This window comes from Canis lupus, chromosome 13 (genome assembly GCF_048164855.1).
Source record: "Canis lupus baileyi chromosome 13, mCanLup2.hap1, whole genome shotgun sequence".
NCBI lineage: Eukaryota > Metazoa > Chordata > Mammalia > Carnivora > Canidae > Canis > Canis lupus.
This window is the reverse complement of record NC_132850.1, coordinates 47482270-47504967: the sequence shown is the minus strand read 5'-3', so window position 1 is coordinate 47504967 and position 22698 is coordinate 47482270. Positions and strand designations below refer to the sequence as shown.

At 38.6% G+C, this 22698-nt stretch overlaps 1 protein-coding gene across 12 annotated transcripts in view; it reads right to left on the bottom strand.

Moving 5' to 3' along the window:
- Positions 1-22698, bottom strand: part of ARHGAP10 (Rho GTPase activating protein 10) — a 358414-nt gene that overhangs the window by 164288 nt on the left and 171428 nt on the right. For all 12 annotated transcript variants that reach the window (XR_012006112.1, XM_072773557.1, XM_072773558.1 and 9 more), the window contains 4 exons: positions 21423-21527; positions 10619-10748; positions 7479-7585; positions 5276-5370 (listed from right to left, as the gene is read on the bottom strand). Coding sequence is in view for 11 of the 12 variants with exons in the window: in XM_072773557.1 (XP_072629658.1) it covers positions 5276-5370; positions 7479-7585; positions 10619-10748; positions 21423-21527 (437 nt within the window). In the remaining variant the exon portion in view is untranslated. The remainder of the gene's footprint in view (positions 1-5275; positions 5371-7478; positions 7586-10618; positions 10749-21422; positions 21528-22698) is intronic.

Sequence of the window (22698 nt, the reverse complement as noted above, 5' to 3'; positions counted from 1 at the left end):
TTAGTATCGCAGTACCAAGTAATCCTAAACCAGGGTTTCTACCCTCGTGGAATTCATAATCTAATAGACAAGGAACAAATTACTTACAATTCCCAGTCATCCATTTGGCCAGGAATCGGAGAAATAGACAAGAGAAGAACCTACCTCATTCAATCTCTCCACTAAATAAGCTTTCTGAAATGCCAGAAGTACCTCAGAGTACACTCACGCTCCCTCCAGATTTTGCTCCAAAAGTGGGAAACACAATGACGACGGGGTTGGTAGCAGGAATCTAACAGCCCCACAAACACTATCCTTCAGTAATATCAAACCTGAATAGATGTTTCCCTGATTAGAAATGAAGAAATAAGCAAAATAAGAGGAATCAATAATGCAAAAGTAACATAACCCTAAAGACTCAAGAAGACACATAACATAAAGTTATTTTCCAAGTTAACCAAAAACCTTTAGAAAAAGACTCACAATAAACATGTATCACTTTTGAAAAACTATTTCTGTGATATTAGTATTTACATAAGATTGAATATACTTACATAAAATGTTAAATCCTATAAAGGGATCATTTTTGTTCCAAGAATTCTGGGGAAATTTACAAAAAACAAACTATCTCCCACCTCTGCACTGTTCAAAATGCATCACAGAAGCAATACTGAGTAGGCAGCTGGGTAAGAACCTGAAGCTCAGGGAAAAGATCCAGGTAGAGATAATAAGTCTCAGAGTTACCAATGTAAGGATGGCACTTAAAGCCATGAGGCTGGACAAGCTCTTGAGGGTTAGGATGAGAAGAGCTCAAAGATGAACATCAGAGGACTTCAACATCAAAAGGTCTGGGAAATGAGAAGTTGTAAATGAGTCTAGAAATCGAAAAGTCAATGGGGTATCAGAAAACAAACAGGCAGGTGTATTGTTTTAGAAGTAAAGCAAGTATGTCATGGAGGGGAGTGTGACTGGCCATATCAGATGCTGCTGCCAGCAAAGAGGAGGAAGGACAGGAGAGTTGACAACTTGATGTAGCACATGGAGATCATGATAGCTTGACAAACACAACCTCAGTGCAGAGGAGAGACAAAGGCCAGACAGGAGAAGGCTCAAAAGAGAATGAGAGGAAGAACATTTGAGATCTTAATATAACAGCTTTTGAAGAAGTTTTGTTGTTTATTAGAGGAGAGAAATGGGCAGCAGACAAAAGGGAAGGCTGGTCAAGACACGGGTGTTTCACTGGTGACACTGGTGGCATTTTTTTTTTCAAAATGGAGGAAAAAGAGTATTTTGTGTGCTGATGAGAATAATCCAGTAGAAAGGGCAACCCTCATGTTAACAAGAAAGTGATATTGTAGAGTAACACGGACAGGATGAGAGACAAGTGAACAGAGAGGCTCAGGAACACAGCTCACACAGAGACGGAGGAAGAGCAAGGTGTCTGGGTACCAGGATGGAGTGGGTGTTTACGGCAGTGGATGATCTCTTCTCATTGCTTCTACTTTCATAGCAAAACAGGACACAGAATTATTAGGAAAAAGGCTTATAAGGAGAAAAATATGAAATATTCATCATTAGGAGAATGAAAGAATTAGAAAATGCAACACAATTAGTGGCTAGAATTAATGGCTTACTTGAGGCTAGTGCTCATGAACCTGAAGTGATCCTGGTGAACATGCCTAACTATGTCTCTAGAAAGAAAGGAGGCAGAGGTGAACCTTACTTAAGTTGAGGTTGTACCAGCAAGTCTAATAAAGGAAGAGAAACACAAAAGAGCATATTTAAAATAATGACTATTATGATTGAAATTAAACTAGATCAGGAAGGAAGCGAGGATGTAAGAAATTGAGTAACAATAGGCTCAACTGATTAGAGAGAATCTAAGGTTACTTACCAGGAAAAAAGCAGAGAAGGATAGAAGGTGATGTCAGAAAGAGAAAGGCTTGCAGTGGAGATTCTAGAGCAGTTGTCAGTCCCTGTAATGACAAGATCTAAGCAACAACTGTGAGAGTGGATGGCTGAGGCAGAGTAAAGAACAAGAAGACCAAAAGAGAGAAGTTCAAGGAGTCAGGAAGCAAGGTGCTAAAAAGGTTCATCTTAAGCAGTATGGAAATCACCAAAAATTATAGGAGCATTAGAATTGGAAAGACTCTAAAAGCAGCTCAAAACACAGAAAAAAAGAAAAATACAGACTGCAGAGCGATGAAATCATGTGAATGGACAAAGAAAGAAAGAAAAGATAGCCACAGGAAATGACATTTAAAAAGCAATGGCTGAGGGCAGTCCCGGTGGCTCAGTGGTTTAGCACCACCTTCAGCCCAGGGCCTGATCCTGGAGACCTGGGATCAAGTCCCACGTTGGGCTCCCTGCATGGAGCCTGCTTCTCCCTCTGCCTGTGTCTCTGCCTCTCTCTCTCTCTCTCTCTCTCTCTGTGTGTGTGTCTCTCTCTCATGAAAAAATAAATTAAATTAAATTTAAAAAAGCAATGGCTGAAAATAGAGAAGTCCAAGAAATCTTGTGGCAACAAGCATGATTCAGTGATGGATGCTGCCAAAGCTGCCAAGTGCTGCATCCAAATTCCCACTGGTTTTTTTGTTGTTATTGTTCCACCACCACCACCCCCCCCCCCACACACACACACACACTGGGTTTTTTACTGAATGATCCACAGCAATCTAACTCAACATGACCATGGCTATATTCATCATCCTCCATCCTTGAGCCTCCTTGGCTGTCCCTCTCAGTAAATGGCACTATCTAGTTGCTTAAGCCAGAAACAATCCCCTCCTTCATTCTATATTCCAAGATCCAATTGGTCTCTAAATTTAGTTCTAAACATCTCCCTCAAATGGATCCCTTAGCTTCCACTCCCACTGCTACCAACACTAATCCAGGACCCTTTTCATCTACTCTTGCCATCTGCAGACCTTTCTCTACTCTGCCAGAGTGAGTTTTGAAAAATATAACTGTATTACCTACTACTTAACTTAAAGCCATGTAATGGATTAAGCTGAGAAACCTCAATGTCAGGCCCTTGCTCCCCTTCTCAAGCCTTTCTCCTCCTCTTCTTGACTGCTCTAAAGTTGCTGGTATCTCTAGGGACCTCAAATGGGCCACATCCTCCTTGACTCCAGGCCTTCACACATACCATTTTCTCTACCTGGAATAGGAGTCTCAATCCCAGCTGACTCCAAATAACCCATCAATCATCAACGAGATGTCAAATCCTCCATATGCCTTTCTTCAACCATCCATCTAGACTAGATGAGTGGTCCCCCTGTCATGATTTCCCAGAAAGCAGCTCTGGTGTCAGCAGACGTAGATTAAAGATGTCTATAAGAAGAAGGAAACTGAAAAAGTAGGGATGCAGGCCCCTTACCCTACTTTAATATGGGAACTCTCTTTTTTATTGTTTCATATATGCATAAATGTAAAATTTTATTTGAGAAGAGGGTTTCCCTATAAAGCAATTTAAAAACCACTAGAATAGATCACCTCTAAAGTTTTTCCCCATCCTCAGAGTCTATTTATAAAATGTTACTCTATATAGGTGAAAATAATTCCACGGTAATCCCTGGTCAATCTTTGTGAGGGGTGGACAGTGGTTACAATCATAATAAAGATCATCATTGACCAAGTGCATTTGGCATGATCAAGTCTAGCAAACCATATTAACCACATTAAGCACACTATCTGGTATACATCACTGCTGGCTCACCTTTGTCAATTATTTAGGGAATGTCACAACTACACGGTAATACTCAGACTTATGATGTAGTGGCCAAGAGGCAGAATAGGCTCTAGAGGCAAAATGCAGGAGTTTAAATCTCAGCTATATTCCCTTGGAAAAATCACTTAAACTATTTATGGCCCAGATTCCCATCATAAAATGGAAAGGATAATACCTGCCTCACAGGATTAAATAAGATAAAGCACAGAAAAATTTAGAGCACTTAGCACTGTCTGACACTTAGGATTCAGTAGATACCCACTATAGGTAGACACATGCAAATACTCAAGTTGTACTACACAGACTGAATCTCTTCTTGAGGTATCTGAACCAGTTCTCACTGGCCTAAAAGTTAGCCTCTTCTACAATGACATTCTCTGTCACTTTTTTCCAGTCCTGGCAATATGCTCGTTAAACTAATTTTCTCATGGTAGTGCCAAATTTATCGTGATGCCTAATGGCACACTTCTAGGTATGTGGTCTTCAATTCATTTATTGTAAAGTAAAGCATAGTTTTTCCCTCTCAGCATCCATCCCATAGCCTTGGTTATATCATCTGAGGGAAGAGGAAGCATTAATTATTTTTGTATTTGTGGGTCCGGGATCCCTGGGTGGCGCAGCGGTTTGGCGCCTGCCTTTGGCCCAGGGCGCGATCCTGGAGACCCGGGATCGAATCCCACGTCGGGCTCCCGGTGCATGGAGCCTGCCTGCTTCTCCCTCTGCCTGTGTCTCTGCCTCTCTCTCTCTCTCTCTGATGTGACTATCATAAATAAATAAAAATTAAAAAAAAAGACTCATGTGTATTTGTGGGTCCTGACCTGAAATGAACTTCTGTTACAAAAATCTCATACTGTAAACTTCTGTTATATAACTATGAAACAGCCTTATCTAAAGACCAGTATTGCCAAAACCAGAACTGGCAAGGAACCACCATACTGTCAGACAGTACAAAAGAAATATTCTATGAGTACCAAGATTTTCCTTAGTGTGACAGAAGGACCTAGAAATAAATGCCAGAGAAGTAGTAGTATTATCAGACGAACTTTTTTCTGTTTTTAACTTCCTCCTCTCTGGCAAAGAGTCTTTTATAATTACTGAAAGTCATACAACAAGGCAAAAGATAAGCAGTCTTTGAGTAAACAGTTTGCCTATAGCCCTCCATCATACACAGAATACACACAGAAAATTCCCACACATGAAAACGAATATTGTTCTGTATTAACAACCCACCAGCTCTTGTCAGCTTTGTCACCTACTTCCTCATTTTCACTCATTATTCTTTCAATGCCACAATTAGGCCTATGTCAACAATGAAATGCTCCAAGGTAATTTTTTAATTACTCATTAGAAGGACTCCAAACTCCAGCCAAGATCAAGCTATTACTCTATAGCTAAACACAGAGACAAAGCCTAAACCGGTCAAAGTGAATACAAAGCCTGGAAATGTAACAAGATAACATTCTTTCAGGCCAAGGAAATCTCTTTTTCAAGTTTCAATTAACTTCCACTTTTTAAAATAATTTTTATAAGACTCTTTCATTAAGCACAATAATTCTAATAACTTACCGGTCAGCAGCTTCTACATCAAAACAGAACCTTCTGTCAATGGAGTCAGTATGCCTCTTGGTACATTCTTTCAAAAAGAACACCTCTCCATCCCCCTGCAAACAATCATTTTAATTATTCTCAAAAACTACAATATAAGCATAGACACACCAAAGAACCCTATATTGGGGAGGGTGGGGCCAAGGTTCAAGATTTTAAGTCCCCTTATTTTATTCTCTTTCAAACAAGTTTGTTTAAACACTACTTACAATCTTTTTTTAAAAGATTTTATTTACAGCAGCCCTGGTGGCTCAGTGGTTTAGCACCGCCTTCGGCCCAGGGCGTGATCCTGGAGATCTGGGATCGAGTCCCACATCAGGCTCCCTGCATGGAGCCTGCTTCTTCCTCTGCCTGTGTCTCCACCTCTCTCTCTCTTTGTGTCTTTCATGAATAAATAAATAAAATCTTTAAAAAAAAAAAAGATTTTATTTATTTGTTTGAGAGAAAGAAAGAGAAAGCAGGAGCAGGATGAGGGGCAAAAGGAGAAGCAGACTCCTCACTAATCAGGGAGCCTGATGCAGGGCACCATCCCAGGACCCTGAGATCAAGACCTGAGCCAAAGGCCGATGCTTAACTGACTGAGGCACCCAGGCACCCCTATTTATAATCTTAATCATTTTTGTCATGTTCTTTTCCTTAAGGTTTTCTGGATCTTGCTTTGATTACAGTAACATTAAACCAGACCTCATAAGCACTAATTTTAAAAGGTAGATTAACAATATAGTTTCCACATGCCAGAACATGTTATTCTCTTATTGCGCTCTTTTTGAACGAATAGTTTTGTTTAATTCATATTGTTAAACCATATGTAAAAGGCAATATGTGACCTTCTTTACCTATAAAAACTTTAATTCCATATGAATCTACCTAAAAGGTATATCATAAGGCCCTAGAGTAGCTATTGTGATCATCGAAAGTTAGAACCAGTCAATCAATGTGGATTTTGTTTCTGGAGTGGATCACCCTGAATTTATATTTACTTTATTTGTTTTAATACAGTACTATTTTACCTCACTAAACCATCCAATGGAAATAGATGCAATATAGTTATAGTTATAGTTATAGTTCTGAGTAAAGAACTATAAGAACTTTGAGTACCTACTTTTAGAACATTCTTATATTTACTAAAACAGGAGAATCTCCAAGTAATACTAAACAAACATTCAAACATGCCAATATTCAAAATGTCACAGTCATTATATTCTGAAATGTTTTTATTATGCGGTGGTTAAATAGAGAGACATCACTAAGCAGACACGTCTTAGCATTTGAGTTAGTCCTGACAGGAATCTCACATGCAAATCTCATGCTCAATCTTATCCCCAACAGCCTTTAAGATTGATATCCTCCTCACTTACTCCTCTTTTCCATGGCCTTGATTTTCCATGTCTATTTTCATCATTATAAATCTATGTTTGTATTATAAGTTGCTTTAAATATTTTTCAGGAAGATGCAAAGTATATATAAATAGAAGTGAACTTGAGTTAATTCTGTACTCACCTAGGCAAAATCATGCCCATCCACCCAGCAAGCAATGACTTCCGCTTTTTTTTAATGTGTTACCCATTATGTTCAATATTGGTGGAAGAGTTTTGCCTCCTCCAGACTACTGATTATTGCTATGAGCTACAGTTTCTATTTAAAACCCAAAGAGCGATCATTTTTCCTACACAGCCAATTCCTGAAATCTTCTTGCTATCATGTGTTGTTTTGCTATTTATTTCTGTGGGAGGAGTAGTTAACTAACTAGCAACTGCCTAAGTGAGAACTTTGTAAGTCTAAATGGAAAACAGTAAAATTCATTACAGATTGTCATGTATCATGTTTTCAGACTGTGAACACATGTGTGCACATCAGATCCACGCAAATATCGATCTGACTGAACACTGAGTTGTGAGCTCATTGTAGGGGTTCACTTTATCCTCCAATAATGGTGAAATAAAAGGATTCTAGTCCTGACCATTAAAATCCATACATACAATTCAAAAACCACAAACATTGTTGTTTAGTGGCCTATTTTATTTAGAAATAAAAGAAAACAAAGACCTTAATCCTAAAACCAAAATATAATGTATTTATCATTAGTGAATAAAAAACACCATTAAGATGTCAGCCTCAAAAACTGCCTCACATAGAATACATAATATATAATCAAATACTTACAAGTTTTCCCCCAGATCTATGCTCAAATGGGATTATGTTGAACTTCTTGGCTGCTTTCCGATACATGCAGTAGTGTTTGACCCAACTGGAACCAAACGGAGCGGGCCCTTGAACAAGAAATAGAACTTTATGTTTTTCCTCATAAATAAGCAGATATGCAGAGTTTCAAATATATTACTAAAGAGGAAAAGCCCAATAAACAGCAACTAATACTGCTCAAGGAAACAAACGACCAACATTGTTGATTCCAATTAAAAAAAAAAAATAAGTAGGCTCAGAGAGATCATTTCAGAGAAGATTCAATACTTTTCAGCAGCAAAGCAAAGAGCTGAAGACATACTTTTCAAATGGTTTGCTGGACTGCTATCTCACACCTAAAAAAAAATCTCTTAATTATGAGCTATATTTTTTATTTCCAGGTAGTAAGAGCTCACAAGGGTTTCAAGAATTCCATTCAATGTATATGTTGGTTTTGGATTCAGTTCTGGCCTCTCAAAAACAATACAATCATAGAATCACAATGCTGAGAAAAAGCATCTAGTCTAGCATCTAAGAGAGCATTAAGTCCACTATAGCACTTTGGTGGGCAGCTGCCCTTACTAATGATGGTAAAGCCGAACTTTAAAATGCAAGATGAAGAATAGAGAGGTGAGCTATTCACAGTGACCAGAACATTCTCAGAACTTCTTTTTACGGGGGGATTCCTGGGTGGCTCAGTGGTTTAGCGTCTGCCTTTAGCCCAGGGCATGATCCTGGAGTCCCGGAATCGAGTCCTGCGTCAGGCTCCCAGCATGGAGCCTGCTTCTTCTGTGTCTTTGCCTCTCTCTCTCTCTATGTCTATCATGAATAAATAAATAAATAAATCTTTAAAAAAAGAAGAAGAAGAACTTCTTTTTACTTCATATAAAGTCAGTATTGTCAGCACCAGAGCTCTTAGAAGAGAATGGTCCATGTCAGGAGTACCTAGCAATCTAGTTTCATATGCCAGTAAAATCCAATCATAACAAAAGTTACTCCCAACAGAGGCTGACAATGTTGTCTTTTACCAAGACTTAAAAAAGAAGAAGAAGAAGAAGAAGAAGAAGAAGAAGAAGAAGAAGAAGAAGAAGAAGAAGAAGAAAGCAACTAGCATCTTTTATCACCATCATTTTACCTGTAAACAAACAAACCTTCTATACCTAAAATTCAAGAAGGACAAGCTTAGGAGGGAGAAAAGGGCTCATTCAAAAGGATCCACCGAGCTTTAAGAAAAGCTTCGCACATTGTCTTGGGGCCAGTGGGAGATGAAAGGTGTTACTAGACCACAGTAAATCTCAGCTCAGGCCACCAGGAGTGCGAAGACCAGAATTCAGGGACCACTGGTGTGTGTGTTATGAATAGCTAGCACTTGTATCCTATTCTATGGTTCAAAATGTATTGTGCAGATATTTCATTCAACACTAAGAAAAAACTTTGAGGTGGGGGGATGGTGCATTACCATCTCTTCAGTTTAAGAAAACTTAAGCTTAGACCAAATGCCCAAGAAATGACAAAGCCTAACCTCAAGTTTGAGTTTCTGGTTCCAAATATCAAAGTCTTCCCACTCATTAAGCCACCATCATTTCCCAGATCCCACCTGACCCAAATACATAGGCTTTTCACAGCCATCCATGCTCCAGATAATAGCCTAGAGAGCATGACATAGATGGACAATCTCAGCATTCAGGACCTGCGTGATCTAGAGGACATTATTTCTCCCCATTTTCTCAATGGTGCTTCCATTTTCTCAATGGTAAATGGGGTAATAATAGTACTATACACTTCAGAAAGTTTTTTAAAGGATTAAATGAGGCAAGGTGTATAAAAAGCTTAGCACAGTGTCTGGCATACAGTTAACAAGAGGAGAATTTTGCCACTACTGTTTTCATTCTATTTTTCCAACTACTTTCAGCCCAATTCCTTTCAAAGACAGTAAGTTGAGAAACGTTATGAATCTACAAATTAAAGTTTCCTTTGATTTTCACTGGGCATATAATACAAAAATTCTATCCTTCCTATGTCTCTACCCTACATGTTAATTCAGTTCTTTCAAGTTCAATGAACAAACTGAGATAAAAAAGCTAAAGCATCGGAAAAATTCAGAGTTCCGCTTGCCATGTAATTCCTCTTCATGAGACATGAAGACTATGGTAGCCCAGACTGAATAATGGCAAATGGAAATAGAACCACCATTCTGCCAACTGTATATGCATTAACTTCATTCTGAAGCACAGATATCCCACAGCTATTCCACAAGTACTCTCTCCAACTAAAGTAGTCAGTTTGAAAATCCTGTAAGTCAGCCACACTAATAAAAATTGTGAAGTGCCCTGACTACAGTCAAGGGTGGCAAGGCAGGAAAACAGTAAACACATAAACATTTTCACATTCTCCTTTCTACTAAATAGTAACTCAGGTTCTACAGTTGACGAACTAAAGTTTAAGAGTTGAACAGTTAATATAATAACAAATTGTCAAAAGTTTTAAAGAATCTTTAGGTACCTTAATTTTCAAAACCAGGACACTCTATACACCACGTATTCACTGAGTGCAATACTAAAAATTCTGAGAGAAGTTAGAATGCCACCTAGGAATATTTTTTATAGCCATCTGCAATCACCCTGATAATTTTAGCAAGAACAAATGATCTCAGATTGGTGTGGAAAGAAATGATATGAAGGAATAGGAGGAGTATGTGCCCTCCTGACGTTAACATGGGAAGGAGGGCGGTGGGAGGGGGAGGGTGTGCATATGTATATGAATGTGCATATGTGTGTGTGTAGGTGATAAGGATGGGAGGGATGAAGGGAAAGGAGGAAAAATACTTTGCCTCACTTTCAGCCTTACACCAAGTTCTGGCATCCTCATAAACAAGTTTTAGCAAAGTGTGATGCAGAATTCCGAGGTACATCTGAAAAGTAGGGTGCTCCCTGAGTTCCTAATTTCACTGGCCCCTCCCTAGAGCAGGAATGTGTTTTCCCCCACAATACAAAACTGACCTTCTAGGACAGGAGGGGGCAAAAGAAGTGGTAGAAATAATTATTCTGAAAATAGAGTAATTACAGTACGAGTTTTAAAATGACGTTTCATTAGTCATTCATCACTGCTGGAGATCCTCTTACTTTTTTCCTGTACATACAGGTAGCCTTCTGCCGTGAACTGACTTGCTCGTTTGTGGTCCTTGGGGTTCTGTCTGATTTTGTTCATAAGCTCTTCCACTTCTGACCTCGTTCCTTCAAAACGATTTCGTGTCTGAAATAGATTATAAACACATCTAAGTTTTAAGTTCTCATATGAGTTTTTTCATGTCCATTTGTAAGTTTCTGGATAACTATAATTAAATTTGTAGCATTTTTCTATAAACTTCTTGAAATATACCCTCCTTTCCAGTTTGTCTCTTTAAGATTCCCGTTCAAAGAAAAAAAATAGTGGTAAAATAGCTAACAGAAGAGTCTAAGCTTAGATAACTGGAGATTATTTACTCTCAAAGCTTTTGAACACCAAGAATGCTTGTGTTAATCAACATAAGAACTCCTACCTCGTCTCACAATAATACTAAATCTTAGATTTTAAAAAAAAGTAGGTCATAAAATATCTGGGAAGTCTTTCTTTTGCACAAACCTGACTCAGTATTATTATACCAGCAGTATTAAGTACTCAGAACCCGAAAAACTTAATTCTTCTCTGCCAACTAGTAATATGAGGTCATTTTGTGCAGGTCATGGCAATTGCACTTGGAATGACATTTCTTCTCAGATAAAGAGAGGAATAAGAATCTCATGTACAAATAATATCTTTGATACTGAAGAAACAAATCACATTTCTGAAACCCAGGAGACTTAGCATGCCAGTATCTCTGTCAAACGGCTACCCTGGAAACATATATGTAAGGTAAAGTGACGAAATTACCAAGGCCAACATGATGAGTCAGCACCACCCAGCTTCTGGACATTTCTCTTATCCACACTCTAAAATAATTGTATTAACACCAAAAAACTGCTGATGTGAAACTGTGCAGAAGCGGAGATAAAAAAAAATTTTATTGAAATCCCTCTCCTCTCCTCCCTACAATGAAAGGGGTTACCAAGGGTCTAGAACAGAAAAATGGTAGAATGTATACATTTTTTAGGGGAACGAGAGTCTGATAAATGTGGATTGCAAAGGGGAAAACTTAACTGCAGAAGCGTATTTTAAGCACATGCTGAGAGTTAAAAAATTTATGTACTAGAACAAAATGCAGGATTGCAAGGAGGATGGAACTCATTTGTTAATAGCCAGTTCCCTTTTGCCTGCCTGTTTCTCATGCCTCCAGGATTTCTTGTCCCCATTTTAATACTGATTATACTGATTTTATTTATTCACCTTTGTCACTTTGCTTAGATTCCTCCCAACCCTCACGTCTTTCTGAATGTGTGTCTGTGTGTGTCTGTATAATAGTTTTACAAATACTTCAGAGAGAGTGTGGGTTCAGTTCCAGGCCACTGCAATAAAATAAATATTGCAATTAAGCAAGTCAAGCGAATTTTTGGGCTTCCTAGTGTACATAAAAGTTATGTCTGGGATCCCTGGGTGGCTCAGTGGTTGAGTGCCTGCCTTCAGCCCAGGGCATGATCCTGGAGTCCTGGGATCGAGTCCCGCATCAGTCCCACAAGCAGGCTACATGGAGCCTGCTTCTCCCTCTGCCTGTGTCTCTGCACCCACCCCGTCTGTCTCTCATGAATAAATAAATAAAATCTTTTTTAAAAAAGTTACATCTACACTATACTGTGGTCTATTAAAGGCACAATAGAATTATGTCTTAAAAATGTACATACTTCAAGAAATATTATATTGCTAAAAAAAAATCCTAACATCATCTGAGCTTCCAGTCATAATCACTTTCTGGTAGAGGGTCTTGATTTGATGCTAGTAGCTGCTGACTGCTCAAGGTGGCTGCGGCAGCGACTTGAAATAAGACAACAATGATATCTGGTAGCATTTTACTTACAATAGCACTTATTTTCAAACTGGACTCAATCTTCCCAAACCCTGCTGCTGTTTTATCAATTAAATTTATGGAATAATGGGATCCCTGGATGGCGCAGAGGTTTGGCGCCTGCCTTTGGCCCAGGGCGCGATCCTGGAGACCCGGGATCGAATCCCACGTCGGGCTCCCGGTGCATGGAGCCTGCTTCTCCCTCTGCCTGTGTCTCTGCGTCTCTCTCTCTCTCTCTGTGACTATCATAAATAAATAAAAATTTAAAAAAATATTAAAAAAAAATAAATTTATGGAATATTCTAACTTCTTTGTTGACATTTTCACCAATCTTCACAGCATCTTCACTAGGAGTAGTTTCTCTCTGAAGAAACCACTTTCTTTGCTCATGCATAAAAAGCAACTCATCTATTCAAATTTTATCATGAGATTGCAGCAATTCAGGCCCAGCTTTAGTCTCCATGTCTAATTCTGGTTCTTTCGCTATCTCCACCCCATCTCCAATTATTTCCTCCACTGAAGTCTTGAACCTCTTCAAAGTCATCCTTGAGAGCAGAATCAGCTCCTTCTGATCTCCTGCTTAGGTTGATATTTTCACCTCTTCCCATGAATCACAAATGTTCTCAGTGGCATCTAGGTCTCAACAGGCCTAAAATATTCAGTAAACCATGCTGTATATAGATATGCTGCCATCCAGGCTTTGTTGTTCTATTTACAGAGCACAGGTAAAGTAGATTTAGCCTAATTCTTAAGGGTCCTAAGATTTTTAGAATGGTAGATGAGCACTAGCTGCAACTTCAAGTCACTTCCTGTGTTAGCCCCTAACAAGAGAGTCAGCCTGTCCTTTGAAACCAGACATTATCCACATTGGAAATCTGCTCTGTACTGAGGCCACCTTCATGAATTATCTTAGCTGGGCCTTCTGGAGAACTTGCTGCAGCTTCTCCATCAGCATGTGCTACTTTATCTTACACTCTTCTTTTACGGAGACAGATTCTTCCTTAAAACCTCATAAACCAACCTCTACCAGCTGCCAACTCTTCTTCTGGAGCTTTTTCACCTCTCTCAGCCTTCACAGAACTGAAGAGACTTAGGGCCTTGCTCTAGATTAGGCTTTGGCTTAAGGGAATGTTGTGGCTGGTGTGATCTTCTATGCAGATCACTCAAACTCTGCTCATATTACCAATAAGGCTGTTTTGCTTTCTTATAATTCGTGTATTCACTGGAGTAGCACTTCTCATCTCCTTCAAGAACTTTTTCTTTGCACTCACAACTGTTGTGCAAAAGGCCTAGGTTTCAGCCTATCTGGATTTTGGTATGTCTTCCTCATTAAGCTTATTCATTTCTAGCTTTTGATTTACTGTGTGACTCTTATTATTCTCACATGACCACTTAAAGGCCATGATAGGGCTATTCACTGCCCTAATCTCAGTACCGCTGTGTCTCAGAGACTAGGGAGGCCCAAGGAGAGGGACAAAGATGGGGGTGTGGGATAGCTGGTCAGTGAAGCAGTCAGAACACACACATTTACCGATTAAGTTCACTATCACATATGGGCACAGTTTGTGGCACGCCGAAACAATTATGATATAACATCAAAGATCACTGATCACAATTGCAAATGTAACAATAAGAAAAAGTTTGAAATATCACAAGAATTACCAAAATGTGAGACAGGGACATAAAGTAAGTAACTGCTATTCTAAAAATAATACCAAGAGACTTCTGTGACATAGATTGCCATAAACCTTCAATTTGTAAAAAACACAGTATCCATAAAGCTCAAAAAAGCAAAGCACAATAGAGCGAGGTATATGTGTACATATACACACACACACACACACATATATATATATATGTGCATGCCCTGTATGTAGAGATGCCAGCAACGCACAGGAACACATGCCTGCACACACAAATATATTCCTGTTAATCTGATGCCTTGTACTCAATACTCTCATTATTTATATTAATGCTCAAACTGTCCTATTTGAGCAGCAGGGGCCCCTTCTGGCTGAATCTGGTATCTTTTGACATGCCCCCTAATTGAGTAATCCCTTACTTTCTGATATAAAAAGGAGTCCTGGGTTCATCTTATACTTTCTCTGTCCCAGTACTAGAATCAACCATTCTCCCTTAAGAAGCCCTTATTCCTTCTAGTGGAGTGTAGTATTTAGAAACCAAAACCTGAACACAATGTGTCACAGTTAAAGGGATGCCACTGCTTCTGACATACAGAAGCATACAAAAATATTTGGGCATATTCTTGAGTGTTCTTGGGAGACAGAAAAACCACATGGATGTATGTATATGTTCACATTCATATTTTTGAACACACATACATATACACTTCTATATCTCTCCATATTGAAAAATCCACATGTTCATACCAGTAAATCTATTCCCAATCCAATACTTTCAGTTTCTTTCTATACTTTCAGTTTCTTTCTTACTGATTTTGAAGATTTATTGATTTATTTAAGAGAGACAGAGAGCAAGAGAGCACAAACAGGAGGAGGGGTAGAAGGAGAGGAAGAGAGAGATCTCATGCAGACTCCTCACTCAGCAGGGAGCCTGACACAGTGTTCAATCTCACAACCCTGAAACCATGGCCTAAGCTAAAATCAGGAGTCAGTCACCTAACCAAATGAGCCCCCTGGGCACTCCTCCTTTCCCAATATCGTACATTTCTTTCCATATAGTGAGAAATATAGCTCCTGTTATTCTCAATTTACTTATTCCTTCAAATTAATGCATCTGCTCAATGTAACCAACCTTCCAAATACTCAGCCACCTCTTCTGCAGGCTACTTTTATACCCTCCCCACCCCCACCCCCACCCCTACTTTTTCTGCTGCAGACCCCTCCATGGAATACCAACCACCTCCATGGAGTACCACCTGCCCTCACTGTCTAACTTCCTCAGATGTGTCTAACTCTGCACCTGGAAGGGAGGGGGAAGATTTTATCATTTTAGGTAAATTATGAATACAAGTGAAAATCACATATTTTTAAATTTGAACATAAATAATAGAATGGCTAGAGCCTAGCAATCTCTAATTCTAAATTCCAGGTGTATATTAAGATACCATCAACTAATAATAATGTTAGACTGTAAATGCTACAATAAGTGACCATTAGAGTGTTTACACTGTGGCTGGCACTACTGAAAACATTTTTGGTGCTTTAATCCTCAAAATAACCTCTGAGATAGTATAGTGCCATCCATTACCAGTTTTAAAAAAAAAAAAAAAAGGAAAGAAAAGGAAATTCCTTTAGTTGCATGCTTTCCTAAATAAATTTCCAAATAAACCAATTTTAAATTAAGCCTTACAAATTAAATATTTTATTGTATCACCTATTTGGGAGAAGGAGGATTCAATTCGGGGACTTAGCCGGAATTCAGACACATTTGACTTTGTCTGGAAACCGGTGGGTCAGGATTATTAGCACAGGCTCACTCCCATATTAAGGGAAAAAGGAAGAAGAGAGAGAGAAGGAGCTTTTCACAATGTCATAGCCAGAAATAAAGCCTTAAAGGCAGAGGGCAAAGGCTGATTCCAAGTACAGATAGCCATTCTAAGTTCTCCCATCCTGGCCCCATGACGTCATTCAGAGAGAAAAGACAGGCAAAGTATAATCAAAAATATGAAAAAGGTTTTATAAAACAGCTGTAAAACATCAGGGTGGGCCCCATGCAGCCCTGCTTTAGTAACCTTGCAAAAATAATGTAACAGAAAAGGGGTAAGGCCCTAGACACACACACGCACACACACACACCCTCACTATAATCCCTATATTGCCCTTCAAGTGCCCCACACAGAGCAAGGTGGCAGGAAAAGGAATGGTAGGCAACGGACCCCAGGTGAATAGATGGTAAGTCTAAATCCTGTATCAGGTACTTTCCATGGGGATGAGGGAAACTCAGTTTAGAACTGTTGAGAGGTGGAGGTGAACTGAAGGTCTCAATCTGAGTTCTTACCATTAAAGAGACTCCCATGTCACCCACATGTAGCTAAGGTCTAGGCAAGCAGATGGCCCTATCAAGATGTTCTCCAGCTGCTATATTTACTGACCCCAGACACACCGTAGATGACCCACTTATATCCCAGCACAGAATCTGAAACCAACACCATGGTCCTTTGGAGGGAGTCTGCCCAAGTTCCCATCCTGGCCCTGATCTTAAAGCAGTATGACAAAAAGAAGTTACTCTCCTCATTGACCTCATCTGTAAAACAGGAATAAAAAATCTACATCATAGGACTTATGAAAACTACATGTGCATAATCCAAATAAAGCACACAAGTAATCCCTGACAAATGATAAGAAAATAAATTTAGGTGACATTACCACTACAACTACTATGACAATTAAGTCACTGAAAAGTCACAGTCATTCCGTATCAAAGGATAAAGGAAAGTCTTCAATACCAAACTAATAGCTCATTGTCTTAAATCTGATTGGAAGAGAAAGTATATTTTTAATTTTTTTTTCAGAATATAAAAACTAACCCACAACATTATAAAACAGAAAGGGGGAAAAGTACAGTCTTGTTTTGGGGGCAGAAGGAAAAGGTTTATTTTTTTTTAAGATTTTATTTATTTACTTATGAGAGACACAGAGAGAGATTGGCAGAGACATAGGCAGAAGGAGAAGCAGGCTCCATGCAGGGAGCCCAACGTGGAACTCGATCCCGGGACCACGGGATCATGCCCTGAGCTGAAGGCAGACGCTCAACCGCTTAGCCACCCAGGCGTCCCAGGAAAAGGTTTAAAAGTGATGAAAAGTGACATTAAATCTATACCTCATAAATAAGGACTTATGCATTTTTACACAATCACTTCCAATCCCTTAAAAAAAACATAGTTTATTGTTTTAGTGTTCTACTTTTCTCACAACACTGTAACAAAAATATTTGGGCATATTCTTAAAATTTTAACTATTCGGGATCCCTGGGTGGCGCAGCGGTTTGGCGCCTGCCTTTGGCCCAGGGCGTGATCCTGGAGACCCGGGATCGAATCCCACGTCAGGCTCCCGGTGCATGGAGCCTGCTTCTCTCTCTGCCTGTGTCTCTGCCTCTCTCTCTCTCTCTGTATGACTATCATAAATTAAAAAAAAAAAGAAAAAAAATTAAAAAAAAAAATTTTAACTATTCTTAAGATTTTCGGGGATTCTTCATGAATTCTAAGATTTCTCACATTATATTTCCTTCTAGGAAGAATTCTATTCTAGTCTCTCTTTCCCCACATTTCTCTGGGGATAAAGATAACAAAAGTTTAAATTTAGTTTTTTAAAATATCCTTCAATTTTGAAGCAATTTATATTTTTCTTGAAAATCTATTTTCTAAAAGCCATCTTGCTCTGTTTTGCTTTCCATGCATTACTCTGGATTATGGAAAGTAGATGAGGAATAAATTGCTTTCAAAAAAAGAAAAGAGGTGTTACCATTTTTACAACAAAAAAGGTGAAACCAGATGGAGAAAAATAGGTTGTTTTTATTTTTAAATAACTTTTACCTTTTTTCTGATTACAAAATGATCTTGCTGGGATTTTTACTACAAATACTTAAAAGCTGACCAAAATTATCCATAGCATTATAGTACACAGATAGTTAACGCTAAGATTTGGTTTTAATATTTGGGTCTGTTTCCTTAAATATATAAATATACATCACATAAAAATAACACATAACTGGGATTTTTGTAATTTGTAGTTTTACATAGCCAGCATTTTCCCTTATAAAAGCTGATATCAGGGAATTAGAGAAATGGCCAAGAAATGAGCAAAGTACAGCAACACTCAAGTACAGCAGGTACCACAGAGTGAGTGGCATGTGTTTCAAAGGTGCTGGCATTTTTTGAAGGGAAAAGAATTAGCTAAGAGCAAAAAGGAATAGCAAAGACACCTTGATCAGGCGTTCTCAAAACTGCAGATGGGTGGAAAGAGGAGGTTCTGGAGCAACCTCAGAAACAACAAAATGAAGAGATGAATATTTAGAGAAGAGATTTTAGGGTAGTTTACTGGTGACAATCCTTGAGTTCCATAGGATACAGAAAAATTTTCCACCAACTGTTCTTTGCCCATTTTTCTATGGGAAATGACTCTTATTAGCAAAAGCATAGGTTAACTTCTGAATGCAGTAAGGATATTAACCAAGTTACTTTATGGACCATTTTAAGCGATAGCTTGTTTTTAGGTTTTGCTTATAATATTTCATGACTGAGCACTGCTCATTTACATTGAAATATTCAATCTCTCGGAATCATTTGGGTGTATATACGGTAACTATATCCCTTTTATCACACAGGTGTGTTACAAAAGCACTTCCATCCACAAGCAAGCTACGCAGGGATTGCTTCGCTTAAGCTCCCAGAAGACTCTGATGAATCCCTACCCTCACCCCAAACACCGAGGCACAGCCAGCTTCACAGGCACGTAGCCTGCACAACCACAAAGGACCTTGTGCTCAAAAGGTCATGCACTTGGTTTAATGATCTACTGTCATGGTCTTGAAATTCTTCATATTTAAATAAGGGCCCTGCCTCTCCATCTTACACTGGCCCCACAAATTATGGAACCAGTTCTGCCTGAAAGTTCTCATCCAGGCCAGCTCTGCAGTTGACAGATGATATCCAGACAGAAGTAAATTTCCACAAGTTATACAGCCAGTTGGTAGAGGAAAAAATCAAGAGTATAATTAATCTTCTAAACTAACTATATAGTGTTCTTTTTACAAACCTGTTCTGCCATCTGCAAAAGTATTCTGAAAAATCATAGCAACATTAGACTATTGTACTACCTACAGAGACATTTTTTAAATTAGAACAAATCTATACATATACAAACATTAATATTTTTTAAAAATTGTTACATGTGAGTGGGGATAGTTACTCTTTTAGTTATTTAAACCAGCTCAACATCCAAATAACCTACAAATACAAATTGACACTTGAATCACTGAGAGAGAGAGAGAGAGAGAGAGAGAGAGATTTCATTACCTACATTTCCAAATGTAGGGAACTATACAACAAACGGAGAAATAAAATCTACACAAAAACCATTTCTCCTCAACCTCTAAGATGATATCAAATTGAAAGTCAGGCAGCCAACAGCACAGAGTCCCATCCTTTGTACTTCTTGCAGTATGAGCTAGAATGCATTTGTCTCAAAACTCACTCACTCTTTTTCTAATAAGGCCTAAGATTATACTAAACATAAAAAGAGTTTCAATGAGTATACTTCCAAAGTCAACTTAAGGGTTGAGAGGAAAAACATCCATCACCTTCTGATCAAAATCATCTACATTACACTATTTAATAAAGCTCTCCTAAATCTCTTTATCCAAGACCTCTTTGAAAGCATAATTTTCCAGGAAAATAATATAGACCCACAGCAACTGTGAAATTAATACATTAATAAGTATGCATAAACACAGGGAAGAAACTCCTCTTGAACCATAAGCCTAGCTGGGATTAAAAATCAAGTAAGACTTTTAGGTAAAATGTAAAAGAAATTGAGGTTAAAATCAAAATGGCTTAAATCTAAAGCAGAGTGTTCTTTTGTTCGTTCTCTACATGAAAACTGAAAGTCATGTGACAAAGTCTCTCCTCACAACCATCCCTACAAGTGCAGCATATGTCCCAATTAACACTGCTATAGGACATATAAAAGTTACTAAGAGTATATCCTAAAAGTTCTCATCGTGAGAAAAAACATTTTCTGTAACTATATGCAGTGACAGACATTAACTAAACTCACTGCAGTAATCATTTTGCACTATGTGTGTCAAGTCAATACGCCGTACAGCTCAAACTCCTACAGGACTGCGTATCAATTAAATCTCAATAAAACTGGAAAAAATAATAAAAATAAATCATGTGACTCTTGATTAGAAACATATACCTAGTGACTTTTCTGAAAGAAAAATAAGTTCTTAAAACATATTCGTCATCCAAAAAAAAGAGCCACCAGGTGGCAGAGTTCCTGAGCCTCACCTAATTGAAGAGCAGTTTGTTACACTGAGAACCGACCAGAAGGTGGCAACGTAGCCTCAGTTTCTCAACACCAACAGCTCAGCCACAGCTCAGTTTAAGCCTTTTCTTTTATTCTTTTTTCTTTTTTTTTAAGGAGGAGGATGGAGAGGGGCAGAGGGGCAGAGGGAGGAACAGATTCCCCGCTGAGCAGGGAGCCCAACCTGGGGCTCCATCCCAGGACCCTGAGATCATGACCTGAGCTGAAGGCAGATGCTTAACCAACTGAGCCACCCAGGCACCCCCCCGGTTTTTTTTTTTTTTTTTTTTTTTTATATTCTATTTTTTTTTTTTTATTGGTGTTCAATTTACTAACATACAGAATAATACCCAGTGCCCGTCACCCATTCACTCCCACCCCCCGCCCTCCTCCCCTTCCACCACCCCTAGTTCGTTTCCCAGAGTTAGCAGTCTTTACGTTCTGTCTCCCTTTCTGATATTTCCCACACATTTCTTCTCCCTTCCCTTATTTTCCCTTTCACTATTATCTATATTCCCCAAATGAATGAGAACATACAATGTTTGTCCTTCTCCGACTGACTTACTTCACTCAGCATAATACCCTCCAGTTCCATCCACGTTGAAGCAAATGGTGGGTATTTGTCATTTCTAATAGCTGAGTAATATTCCATTGTATACATAAACCACATCTTCTTTATCCATTCATCTTTCGTTGGACACCGAGGCTCCTTCCACAGTTTGGCTATAGTGGCCATTGCTGCTAGAAACATCGGGGAACTATTGGGACTTCATCAAGATAAGAAGCTTTTGCACAGCAAAGGATACAGTCAACAAAACTCAAAGACAACCTACAGAATGGGAGAAGATATTTGCACCCCCCCGGTTTAAGGCTTTTTATATAACAAAATGAAAATACACATCTCAAACATCTTCTTATATCAGAAAGCTTTCATTTCCTTACATTCTGAATGTTGATCTGTAGTTCCATTTTGTAGTGATTGAAGTCTTTGGCAAGTTCATGGCCCTGATGATAGAAAGTAAACATTCCCTGAAAAAACGACAGCATCTAAGACAAAGGGGGAAAAAATGACATTAGCATACACACACACACACAAAAAAAAAAAAAAGTAGGAGGAAAAAAAAGAATAAAAACAGCTATGTATTCCCCCCCATCCCATCCCATCCCATCCCACTGTGATTCTACTGAAGTAAAATAATTAAAAGTCATCAGAATTTAACTAAATCTAACTACATATTATTTATTAATTTGTCCTTTTACAAGATGAAAGGTTTGTGATTTTTTCCTTAAATATCAGAGCCATTAAATAGGTTTTAAAGTACACTACACTGGAGAAATAGAATTCTACATCACCTATTTGTTCTTTTTATAGTCAAGAGAATCTCTATATTCATTTATTATTGAAATCTTACCACCATAGGTCAACAGAATCTATAATGAAAGTGAAATCACAGAATCAAAGAGCTAATAGCTCTCTCCAATGGCGCCCAACACAGTACAATTTCTCTCTTTTGTCTACAGATGTTCAGTGACTGGGGCAGAGATGGGCTGAGACAGGGTGAAAATTAGCTCTGAATTCTTGGGACTCTTGGGTGGCTCAGCAATTGAGCACCTGCTTTCAGCCCAGGGTGGAGTCCCGACTGAATCCCACATCGGGCTCCCCACAAGAAGCCTGCTTCTCCCTCTGCCTATCTCAACATGCCCCTCTTGATTACAGGGCACCTACTTCTGCCCAACATGTGAATAAATTTAAAGTGAGTAAAAGTGATTTGGGGTAGGAATTATGGAAATCCTGAAATTCATTTTCTTTATGTCAACACAGCTTAATGGTTAGGAATCTGGGATTCTAACATCAAGTGGCCAGCAGGGGTCAATCCCCAACTTCAGCTATGTTACGAGACCTTGGACAAATTACTGAAACTTTCTGTATTTCTATTTCCTTATTTGCTTAGTGGGATACTGAAAATATCTCCTTATGGAGTTAGTGTGTGGAATAAACACATGAGCATGGTGAAATATTAAAACAATGACTTGAACAATGAGCATTGTAAATACTCAGTAAATGCAGGTCATTATGAGTATTTCACATAAAAGAAAGCTTTATGGAGATGAATTTTTCTCTAATTGTTTAAATTAGGTTAATTCTATCACTCTAAGTAGACCATTGCTTCTATGAATGCCGATTTTAATTTAATCATTACTTGGGTATTTTTTTTGT